The sequence below is a fragment of the Antechinus flavipes genome, chromosome 3 (assembly GCF_016432865.1).
Source record: "Antechinus flavipes isolate AdamAnt ecotype Samford, QLD, Australia chromosome 3, AdamAnt_v2, whole genome shotgun sequence".
Classification (NCBI taxonomy): Eukaryota; Metazoa; Chordata; class Mammalia; order Dasyuromorphia; family Dasyuridae; genus Antechinus; species Antechinus flavipes.
Window position 1 is genome coordinate 493,102,962 of NC_067400.1, and position 13,304 is coordinate 493,116,265.

The 13,304-nt window shown below is 33.3% G+C and overlaps 1 protein-coding gene across 1 annotated transcript in view; it reads left to right on the plus strand.

Moving 5' to 3' along the window:
- CNTN5 (contactin 5) overlaps positions 1-13,304 on the plus strand; it is an 853,760-nt gene that overhangs the window by 537,203 nt on the left and 303,253 nt on the right. The window contains exon 7 of the mRNA XM_051986848.1: positions 7,956-8,137. Within this exon, the coding sequence (XP_051842808.1) occupies positions 7,956-8,137 (182 nt within the window). The remainder of the gene's footprint in view (positions 1-7,955; positions 8,138-13,304) is intronic.

Consider the following 13,304-nt stretch of genomic DNA (forward strand, 5'->3'; position numbering starts at 1 on the left):
ACCTTAGTCTTTTTTTTTTTTTTTAAACAGTATTCTTTTCTTAAAATTGTTCTTGAAATCCTCTGGTTTTACATCAATGCATCTCTCATTATATTGTCTCTAATTCTCTCCTAAAGAACCATTCTTTCTAAAAAATAACGATAATGATTAATTTTTTTTTAAATCCAGCAAACTATTCTACATATCAACCAAGTTCCATATTTTATATAATGTTGCACATCATAGTTTCTCTACCTCTGCTAAGAAGGATAGAAGCATCCTTTTTCTATATACTTTGTAAGAAATAATTTCCCTTTCAAGACATGTTCAAGTCAACTTTGTTATTTTCATAACTTTATCAAGTATGTTATTATAATTTACATCCTGTTAAATTAATTCATTTTATTAGTTTAGAATGGTTTACTTTAGATATGCGTTAGCTTTACATTCAATAACTATGGCAATATACATAAAATCAACATTTAGAGGCAACAAAAATCAAGTCAAATAAGGTGGTCAGTACGGTGCCACAATAACATACGTTTTTTCTGTTAATCAATAAACTACGAAAATGGAAAATAGTATATAATCTATTGAAATCACAATATTGATCCTGCTATTGCTTAAAAAATGTATTTGTAAGGAGTTTAATTGGCTGTTTCTTTGGAAATAAAAATAGAGAAAGAGATGGACTAACCCTTTCAATGAACTTTAGAAATAGTTATTTAACACATGGTGTCTATAATGTTGAAAGAGTTAACAAATACCTGAATATTCAACCCAGATTTTCTTAGTATCTTTTTTCTTCCCAACAATGATTTCTCAAAATTAATTAACAATAGCATAACTATTTGGTGGAGCATTGGATTAAAAATTGGGAAGACCTGGATTGACATAGATTTGAATCCTTCCTCAGACACTTAATATTTGCATTCCCCTGGCTTGAGACATTTAACTTCTTTGAGTCTGTTCCCTTACTATAAAATAGGTATAATGATTGTTCCTTGCTTATAGGATGGTTAATTTGATCACAAGATCAAATTAAATAAGGTATACAAAGCACTTTGCCAATTTTAAATTGACTATATGAAAACCAACTGTTAACCATCATCATCATCACCATCATCATCATCATTCTGGACCAGGTGCACATTAGTCCCAAGTATAGAGTCAAGATTGTTTTTATTAAATCAGTCAGGCAGAATACAAAAGCAAAAATTATTTTAATAGATAACAACAGAATTAAAATATGCAGGCATTTAACAAGAAGATGTAATGTGTTGTTGAGCAGAGCTCTTCAAGTCCCCTTGCTCTCCAAGGGGACATGTCCAAATTGGTAGTAACAGTGGGTCCACACAGGATTGCAGAATCTATCTTGGAACTAGTTTATATGAAATTCATCATATCACTAAAAATAGATTTTAACACATTCAGACATTCTGCGAAACAGACATGATTCAGGCCTGGAGAGACTTATATGAACTGATGCTGAGTGAAATGAGCAGGACCAGGAGATCATTATATACTTCAACAACAATACCATATGATGATCAATTCTGATGGACCTGGCCATCTTCAGCAATGAGATGAACTAAATCAGTTCCAAGGAGCAGTAATGAACTGAACCAGCTACACCCAGCAAAAGAACTCTGGGAGATGACTAAGAACCATTACATAGAATTCCCAATCCCTATATTTTTGCCCACCTGCATTTTTTATTTCCTTCACAGGCTAATTGTACACTATTTCAGAGTCCAATTCTTTTTGTGCAGCAAAATAACAGTTTGGATATGTATACTTATTTTGTATTTAATTTATACCTTACAGGGATCCTCAAACTATGGCCACAGGCCAGATGCAGCAGTTGAGGACGATTATCCCCCTCACCCAGGGCTATGAAGTTTCTTTATTTAAAGGCCCACAAAAAAAAGTTTTTGTTTTTACTGTAGTCTGGCCCTCCAACAGTCTGAGGGACAGTGAACTGGCTCCATTTTAAAAGTTTGAGGATCCCTGCAACATATTTAACATGTATTAGTCATCCTGACATCCAGGGGAGGGGGTGGGGGGAAAGAGGGGAAAAATTGGAACAAAAGGGTTGACAATTGTCAATGCTGTAAAATTACCCATGCATATAACTTGTAAATAAAAAGCTATTAAAAAAAGAAAAGAAAAGAAAAAAAGAAACAGGTATGATTCTATCACCTAATTTAGAATTTGGTAGACTACATCTAAAGATGTTTCTAAAGAACAATATAGTATTATAGTTTTCTCTGTGTCTTTCATATTTCTATTTTATATTATCCAAACTAGGGGAATATAATAAGTACTTTGAATTTCTAGCTGCACCAAGTAGCCAAATCAATCCCTTAAGGACCATCACATTTCTCTCTTTGGTTTTGTTTTTGGTTTAGGTGTGGCCCCACCCAGGCTGAATTATATTTTACATTTGTTTATAAATGGCCCAGACCTAGGTTCTAACATAGAAGATAGCCACTAGGAGAAGACTATAAGGAATATTACTGGCAAGGGGAATACAAGGAAAAAGAAAAACAATTATGTTCCAACCATCCCCTAAAGTAAAAAAAATAATAATTTAATTTTTAAAAATTGTAATGTCACCAGGATCATAAATAGTTGGGATTTCACCATGAATCTGTAATCCAATAGAAATAGTTAGTGTGAAGTCAGGAGCTAAGAACAGAAGTCAGATCAATAGAAACAGAGAACTTTGAAGAGCATCTCTACCTTGAAACATTTGGAAGCAGAAATGAAGGCTATAGAATTTGTTCCTAGATTTAACATGATGAGGCTTCTTTCATTTCACCACCCATTCCATTGTTCCCAATCATTGGATTATCACCTCTCTTCAATCACATACTCATCTGTCCTCCTGAAAGGTTTGGTAAAAATGGTCTTCCTGAAAGTCAAATAGGGATTGTAAGTAGAGGGAGAAAAGGTGGCTCCTGCCCATGTGGAAGAAGGATGTGATCTTGTAAAACCTGAATGAGGGAGAAACTAAGGGAATACAGCCCTGGTTTTTTTCTGCCTAGCCTATGGGTAAAAAGAATGGCATTGAGTTCCTGAAGGAACATCACCATCCAAGCCAAAAATTGTGGTTCCACTTAATTGGGGGGAGAGGGGGGGAATAGATGAACTCATGAATGAGAGATGATGGGGGAGAAAAGGGGAATGGGGAAATGGAAAAGTGCGGGGAATGAAAGAACTCATCACTTTAGGTCTGGGGTTCTAGATATATATGTGATAAGGAACAAATATAGGTAATATGTACAACCAAGAAATATACCTGGATGCAGGAGGGAGTAGCAATGCATGTCTTGAAAACAGCAGGTCTGCTGACAAAATGCAGTGATCTTATTACATCCACTGGGCCATGCTCCTAATAGGTTTTACATTAAGTATTCTGAGTAGTGCCACACAGTGAATAGAGTGCAGGACCTGAAGTGATGGAAGACCTGAATTCTATTCCAGCCTCAGACACTTCCTAACTGTGGATGGGCAAATAACGACCTCTGAGCATCAGTTTTCTGGCTATAAAAGAGAGGTAATAATAGCAATTATTTCCCAAGGTTGTTACAAAGATAAAATGAGATGATACATACATAACATTTTGCAAACTTTATAAGACTATGTCAATACGAGCTAATTGTAGTTGTTATTATCATTCCCCTCTCCTAGTAAAGATAATCCTTTAGTATTTAGAGTATTGGCTATGATGGGTTTGCTCTCTCCAAAAGAAAAAACTTCAGTCCCAGAGAATATGCTCTTAGAACACAAAACAGTCAGTGACTAACAATTATTCTGAAACTTTGTCTATTTAAAAAATTAACTTCCTGCTCATCAAATGACAGCATCTCTATACTACATAGAGCTTTTATGATTAAGGATTAGAAAATTCTTGTAACTCCCTGATCAGAATCCATTTGACCAACTTCACCAATTCAGCAAGAGGTTGACTTCCCATAAGCCAAAGAATGCCATCAGGAATTGAGACCTCTCCCACTTTTGTTCTTTCCTCAAACTTCAATATTTCTTTGCTGGCATCTGAAACTGAATAAGTGGGAGAAAGCAAAACAAAACAAAACAAAACAAAAAAAACTTCTACATAAAACTGTCCCATCCTTTCTATATTTAATTTTAAAATTTCTGCCTTTATTATATATACATATTCAAATCTAATCTTTTCTTGTTTGGGGCCCACTATACATTTTTATCTTCATCTTTTTGTTTTGTTTTGTTTTCTGGGTAATTGAATGAAAGACTAAGAAGAAAAGGAATGAAGTAATTATGCTAATCCTAAACAGATTCACTTATTAGGAATTGGATTTATTTTTCTTTTCTCCTAGAAGTTGGAGGAATATCTAAGTGAGGTGTATTGTTTTGCCTTGTGAATCAAGCTACCAGGACATATTCTACCATTTGACTTGACTTAGCTATTCTTGGTTTGCATCTACACTGATAGCATTGATAAAGTATTTAATAAAAGATTCACAATCCAAGTCTCCAAATAAAAAATTGAAGTATAGATGGTTTAAAAAGTAAAGTTCAATAAAAAAAAAAAGACAATCTCAGTTTTGGTGTTTTATTTCTTAAAATGCTTGGATGTCAATTAGGTTAAGAAATTGAATAAAAAATCTATACAAAAAAACAGATGTTATTGCAATTTCAAATATTTCACCTATAAAATGATTTATATAAAGACTGCTTTAAATATTTACTATGTGATATGTACTGTATTTTAAATATATGTATATGTACACATACACACACACATATATATCTGTGTATGTGTACGTCAGCAGTGATAGTAGAATATCAGAATTAGTATAGACCTTGGAAGTCATCTAGTTCAGAACCTTTATTTTGTAGCTAGAGACAGTCTCAAAGTTCATATCTGAACCTTGGTATTGATTCCTCAATTCAATGATCTTTTTCCTAGACCAAATAGTAGAGCAAAGAAGTATGCATCTGACAAAAAAATTTAAGCCCATGGAAAATAGGACTTGATACACACAAATATTCATAAAAACACATTCTGTTATATAAAACTGACATAACTCCATTACCTGTAAATATTATGAAGGTTAACAAAATACTATGAATGAATTTGAAACAAATGTAAAATTTAATAATTTGCTAAGTGTCATCTTTGGGAAAAATTGGAAATCAATTATGAGTGAAAAAATCTGAATAAATACTTGTAGCTTTTCCCCCCAAGCTTGTAGGGTCTTCCCCAAACAACCTTATAGTTAACTACTTGATTTGTATTTTTATTTATTCTCCTCATATTTATTTTGTGTATGCCTTCACATTATAGATGTCTCCTCCATTAGAATATATGTTCCTTGACAGTAAAGATTATTTTACTCATTATATTGGTCTATTTATATCGCCATCATTATATCATTGCCTTGAACAGTACTTAATAAAAGCTTGTTGATTCATTGACTGAAGTAAAAATCATTGTAACCAGCCCATTAATTGAAAGGAAGTAGCTTATGTAATAATAATGCCAAAGATAATACTTTTAGACACAGAAACAAGACAACTTGAAGGATTTAGTACGACCCAGGAGAGATCACTCTGCCCCAGTCTATGGTAGAGATTTAGGCACTGGTACAGTGGAACAAGCACTAAATTTGTTACCAATAGAGAAGTGTGTTTATGAATCAATCACTTAACCTCTTAGAAACTAGTTTTCCTTGAGTATAAAATAAAAAATGATAATAATATTTGAACTGCCTATTTCACAGGGTCCTTGTGTTAAAAACTACTTTAAAAAACTTAAAGAACTATTATATATAAATGTGATTTATTATCAGAGAGTATATGGGTAGTGGTATGTTATATTTATTATCAGAAAATGAATGTGGTGCAATAGAATGCTAACCCTAGAAGCAGTGTTTCAAATATTTCACTTTCTAACAAATAACTCTCTTAAGTCTAGTGTGGACCCAATGGACTCTGAAATCCCTTCCAGATGCTATTATATACTCTGGAGCTACTCTTTTGCTCCACAGGCATTGATAAGAGTCTTCAGAAGGTAGCTGCTACATTTCCCCTCATGGGAGTCTTTTCTAGTACTACTAGTATAGTTCAGAAGCCCCCATCAGTGAGCTTTCCTTCCTATGTTGATATCAATTAGTAAACCAGACTTTTAGAAAAAGATTTTACTACAGTATGATAGTTGGTACAAAACAGCTCCCCCTAACATCTGTGAAACATTCTACATTATTATTCATCAAATTTAGGGACAAAAATATTAAAGCTTAGAAAGTACATGCTTCAAAAGATTAACAGCTGGTAAAGGTCCTTTGGCTGGAATTTTCAAGTGCAACTTTTCTGCTGGGTTCCTTATAGAGGCTTAAATCTGCCTCTCCTTACCATGTCCAATGTCAACACTTCCCTGTTTGCTGTTGTCCCAGAAACAATACTATTATGACAATTAAAAAGTCCAAATCTCTCAAGAAAAAGCCTTAAATCCTCTCAAGTTCCCAAAGTTCTCTTGTCAGGGGCAGAAGATGAAATATTTTCATCCCTTTCCCAATCAATTCCTTTTCATATTGCTTTACTGAAGGCTTCTCCTATTAAGCTTTTAAAATAATCCATTTCTTAAAGTCACAAAATATGGCCAAGTTTCTCTAACAATCTGAATAGAATTCCTGGAATGCCTATTAGAAATGCTTTTAAATTGATTAATTAAATGATTTTCAAGACTTTATTCATGCTTCTAGTGGATTCACTGAGACATGTTCTCACCTGATAAAGTACCTAGCCTAAGTAGGGTGATCTCAAATTTTATGCAATGATACAAAAATAAGGGTAGCAACAGCATGGGGATCACAGTCTATCTATCTATCTATCTTCTTATAATCTGCAATTTCAGTGTCTTACCAGCCTGAGATCTGATCTCTTATACTTAAGTTTTTCTCCTACACCAGTAGAATCAGTTGGAACTACTTTCGCCTCTGCACATATACCTAAATAACCTGTTTTTACAGAATACAATGAACATTTATCAAACATTTACTATTACTAGTAACTTTGCTAATCCTTGGGAATACAAATACTAGCAAAAAGAAAGTCAGTCCCTATTGTCAGGAAACTCACATTCTAACAGGGAAAAAGCACACAAAAAGAAACTCTGAAGTAGAGAAAGAAGAAAAAATAATGGTATCCAGCAGAGAGCATAGTACATTGAGTCAGGAGTATAGTAGGGAGGAAAATGAAGGCCTGAGCATCCATCTTTAAATGGTGGTCCTAAAGAAAAACAATCAATCAAAAGGAGAGGCCATATGGCAAGGGGAGCCTTTCAATGTTACAAGTTTAAGGATCAATGAAACTTCAGGGTCAAGAGGTTTCTGGAGCAGGATAGAGAATGTTTCAACACATTTTTTAGTCTTATCTCCTCTACCCCTGGATATCTTTCTGAGCTCCATTTCTTCCACTCTAAAATGAAGAGATTGGCTCAGATGATTTCCAAGGTCCCTTCCACATCTCACATTCTGTGGTAAGATGTTCAAATGGGGCAAGGCTACTTTAGATGTTTAATTCATCATAAACACATGAAAGGAAAAATTCTTCTGCTATTTCTCAAAAGTGGGAAAGATGATCAAGAATATATGATAGTATCCAGATAGTGCTACTCAAGTTATCCTGAACTACTGTGGAGTGTGTGTGTGTGTGTGTGTGTGTGTGTGTTATGTGTCTGTGTGTGTGTGTGTTATAAATTAAGCATTTTTCACAAATATGAAGAAAAAGGAGATTTTCCCCTTATACTATCGCCCTGTATTAGATGTTCCAAATGGAAAGGGAAGTATATCAACCAGCACATGGACCTTAATTGTGATTATGTTTTATTACCACTTAGCCTATTAGGTGCTTAAATTACCAGATAAGAGAATCTATGTTTCTAATAGTGGAAAGTGTGTTAACAGTATTCTCACTTACTGTTTCAGCCCTGTTCCAACAATCTCATGGATGAAAGTTAATGGCTATATTCCAAGCAAAGCACGTCTGCGGAAATCTCAAGGAGTATTGGAAATACCAAATGTGCAACTGGACGATGCAGGCATATATGAATGTAGAGCTGAAAATTCACGTGGAAGAAATTCTTTCCGTGGACAGTTACAAGTCTACAGTAAGTATGATTTGCACTGATGCAGAAGCACGTCCTTTCCAACACACACACACATCTTTTTTTAAAATTTCAGTTTAAAAGCAGATAAAGGTGATGTAAGTTTCTTGAGCATAAGGACTAACTTTGCATTCCACTCCCCCCCTCTTTTTTCTTTTTTGATATCCTCAAATACTTACCATAGTGCCTGAGAGATAGTAAATATTTAATAAATGTTTAATGATTGTTTTAGAATATTTTCAATTAACTTGGTTTCAAGGTCATAGCTTGTCTTATATTGATTTTTATTCCAAGGTAATTCATAAATTGGTTTTATATAGAATATTGTTCTAAAATATTAGAGTCTTTAATCACAGCATTTTTCCTTAAAATGAAGGGAGATTTTTTTTTTAGGCCCTAAACTATTGCCTATATTTTGGTTATATTTATTAACTCTTTTGAGCTACTAGGTTAATGGGCAACAATGTGATAAATGATTATCTAATAGCGCAAAAAAGCTAAAATAGTTCTCCAAAGTGTCCAATTTAAAATATGCTGTTGGAAAATGTAGCTTAAGAGGGAAGAAAGGAAGTGGATATACATTTATATAGTATTTACTATATGCCAGGCACTGTCCTAAAAATTTTAAAGATAATACCTCATTTAATCTTTACAATAACTGTTTAGCTTCATTTTATAGTAAAAACAAACAAACAAACAAACAAAACAAACAAACAAACAAACAAAAAAAAAAAAAACAAAGGGAAAGGCAAAGTGGTTTGCCCAGGGTCACACAGCTCATAAACATCTAAGGCTAGATTTCCAGTCAGAACTTCCAAATACCATGCCCAGCCTTCTATGCACTATACCATTGCCTTCAAAGAAGAACCATTTTCATTGATCAATTATCAATAATTTAGCAATTATCAGGCTTTCCTGAATCCAGATCAGATCTCTTTGTACTACATTAAACTGTATATTTTAAAACTACAAACTAAAATGTTGAATGTGGTGTAGTAGAGAGGGAGGTATTCTTGAAGGTAGGAAAACTTGTTTCAAAGCCTGCCTCTAATGTATGTTAGCTTTAAGTCACTTAATCTTTCAGTGTTCTATACAACTCTTTAAAACTATGATTTGCAGAGAAAGTGCTAGCTAGCATTGGTAGGAGATTCCTCACCTGGGACTTCCCTAGACTGATAAAATTACAAATCATTTGTTACATCAAATTTTTGCAATATTTGCAATATTGGAGATGAGGGACAGAGGTAGGAGTAGGGAGGAAGAGCATTTGACCTGAAGAAGAATACCATATCCAGTGTTTACTATTCTGATGACTTCAGTTAAATGAGAGCCTCTTTAGCCTTCAGCTTCCAATCCAATAAACATTTATTATCCAGTAAACAATCCTTGTCCTCAAGAAGTTCACAGTCTAAAGTAGGGTGATGAAAGTGTCTGGGGAGATCAGAGGTACTCGACATAGATGCATCTTGTTCTGTCAAATTGAAACCAGCCACAGCAGCAGATGCAGAATGCAATGAGCCAAAAATTCCAGTTTCCACCATCTATAAAGGAATTGGTAAGGGTTTTGTATTATATCCTCCAGTCTTTCAAAGAGAAGGGAGAGGAGCCTGAGGGATATTTTAGGTCAAAACTCGAGTTAATCTCACAGTGATGGAATTAGAAGTGATGAACTAAAGTGGAGATAATAATGTTCATGTTATGAACTTCACATGATTAAAAGGCTTCTAGAAGCCTTGTGTGCTATGCAAATTTGAGTTGTTATCCCTAACACTCAAAAAATCTGAAGGGTTAAGAAATCATCCTGTTAAGTCAGTAAGTATTTATTAAGTTCCTACTAGGTGGCAGTCAGAGTGCTGAGTCAGGGGAAGAGGAATACAAAGAAAGGCAACCAACTAACTCTGAAGTTCACACTCTCATAGTCTAATTTAAGGACATGCAGAATAATTAGAAAAAAATCAGAGAGGAGCCACTAATATTACAGGATCAAGAAAGGTTTCTTATAGGACAGAAGTAGCAAACACAAATAAAAATGGCAGCAATTAATCTATACATAAGGATCCCTGCAGGCCATATATTAATTTAATTTATTGAACGAGGTAGAGGGGATGATGTGATCAGAAATTACCTTACAAATACTTCTGATAGCTACAAATATTTCTGGTAGCTGAGTGGAAGGTACAATGCAATGAGAAGAGATTTAAGCTGTGAGACCAATAAGAAAACTGTTAGTTGTCATCCAAGTATGAGATAATAAGGACCTGCATCAGTGCAATAGCAGTATCAAAGGAATTAAGGAGTATATTTAAAAGTTCACAAGGGTAAAATTGATAGGACTTTAAAATAGGCTGGACATGTTTGGAGAGGAGACAGTGAGGGGGTATAGTTATTAGCCTGTGTGACTTGAAAGGTGGTAGTAACCTTAACTAAAATAGAAAAGTTAGAAAGAGGGGAGGGTTTGGGAAGAAGAATTATGAGTTCATTTTTTGACATGATGAATTTAAGTTGTCTATGAGACTTGATTGGACATTAAGATGCCCAATAGGCTGTTGGCACTATGTTTGAAGGTCAGGAGATGTGAGTTATTGCCATAGAGATGACTGCTAAATAAATTGGTTACAAAATTCTGTGACCCCATTTGGGGTTTTCTTGTCAAAAATACTAAAGTGATTCGCCTATTCCTTTCCCAGCTGATTTGACAGATGAGGAAACTAGGACAAAGAGCTTAAGTAACTTGCCTAGATTTGGTTCATGAGGAGTCTTCCTGATTACAGGTTCTAAACTCCAATGTGCCACCTAGCTGCTTAGCAAAGGAGATTAAGTGTTGAGAAATAAGTAAGTCAAGGAACAATGAGGTTAGCATGTTTGAGAGAATGTCAGTATCTATGTTTATTCATCTAACATAAAGGCAAGATCTGGGGAGGTGAGAAAGTGTGAATTAAGCACTGAATTTGTTGAGGAAAGGTAAGGAAAATGTCCTGTAGATAAAAAGTAACTAACAGAATCTTGATTTTTCCCATCCATTCATCTTACAGATCAGGAAACAAAAACTCATACAAATTAAGAGATTTGCCAAAAATTATATAATTAGTAAGGAGTAGGACCAGGAGGCAAATATAAGTCCCTTGACTCCAAATCCATCACTCCTTCCATTGTACCACACCAATGGTGTTTTTTTGTTTTTTGTTTTTTGTTTTTTCTCTAAGATTTTTTTTTCCTCTAAGATTTATATTCTGTTAACTTTGACACTGGAATATAACATCCAGTTATCATTCACTTTTTGATTAGCATTCACAAACATTTAGATATACTTTTTTCAAGTAATCTATTTTTAATATATGGCTTTTACTTGTCTCTCCAATTTTATTTTTCATGGCTCAGTATCCCCCCCCTCAAATATTCTATTCAAGCTAAGTTAGCCTAGTTATCATATATCAAATTTGCTGAGCATGTATTTGCTCCTAATCTTTACTTATGTCACTTATTTTATATAGAGTCCCCAACATTTACTCCAATTATCTCTATTTTTCTTTTATTCAATAATTCACTTAGCATATAGTTATATGAATGCATACATGTATATACACAGTATATATTTATACAAATACATACATATATATGTATGTGTATATGTGCATGTGTATATACATATATCTATAATATACATATGTATATACACATACATATATATCACCGATATGTGCAAAGTAAAATCCTTTCCCATAAAGAAGTTTATCATCTTTTTCTTTGCTGAAATATTTAAGATCCTTCTTCAAAGTTCTCTGCCTAAACTAAGGAATCTAGTTTCCTCATCTTTTTTATCTAGTTTCCTCATCTATAAAATGAGCTGGAGAAGAAAATGGCAAACTTCTCCAGTACCTTTAACCAAGAGAAAAAATAACTTTCTCTAGACTTTCTGAGTATTGGCTTATGCCAGATATCATACCCTTTTCCCAGAAATTTATTATCTCTTGTTTCAGATGATTCTATAATCAAATCATTAAATATTTACGTGTTGGAGATAGAGATAGTAATTTTATATATAAATTGGCAATAGAAAAATACTAAATATGCTTGCATATTTGCTTGATAATTAAGGCTAATGGATAAATGAATATCTTACTTCATATTCAATATGATATATATATATATATATAATATGATTTATATATAAAACAAACATATATATTTAGTATGACATCCATATATAAATATATTTTTATGTATTTCTACTATCTACCTACTAGAATATGTCTTTTAAGGAGGGAATGCATGTTTTATCTATCTGTATCCCCAAAAATATATCATGATGTTGGATACATAGTGCATATTCACTAAATATTTGCCCATTAAGATAGTTATAATGATGATGATTGTGATAGAGATGAAGCAGAATACTTGTTGACAACATGAAAGAATTTTTACCCTTAAAAGTTGTTCTTTACATAGTATAATCATAGAGGCATTTAAAATGTATGTCCAAATGGACATGAGGTACTATTTCTAGATTTGCAAAATTAATAGAGCACATTTAGAGTTGTCTAGGAATTTGAGAAGTTATCTAGTCTAATCTAATCATTTTAGAGAGCTTAAGTGACTAACTAAAAGTTATACATGTGACAAAGCTAGCATTTGAGCCCAGGTCCTCTAATGTTAACATTTAAGGAGGGAATAATTACTTTTAACATTATGTAAGTATTTGTTATTAGGATGGAAATAAGCATTGAAGAGCTGGTCCCTTAATTACAAGAATGCATTAAAATTTCCTAAGACTTGTTCTAAGTATAGATAGATTCTTTTGAACATTTTAAGTGTATTTATATTTCCTCTGTTTTAGCAATTATACTCAAAGTGATGTCCCATGAAGAAACAGTAATCCTAATCCAGATTTAAAAAAAAAAAAAACTGACAAAATCTCTACCAGTCCTCATATTCAGGTCTACAAAAATTTTCCTAGCAATTTATGATACTAATAAAACATGTTTAGCTAACTTTCAAATTGAAATAAAAAGTCTACTTAAGATACTTAAATTTAAAATTCTTGTTATACCTCAGTTCAAAGATTACATGTTACAATAGATACTGTTGGACTTGGAATCAGAAATCTGAATTCAGATTCTTATTAGCTATGTGACCTTGAGCAAATTACTTAGTTTGGCCTCAGTTTCTCCTT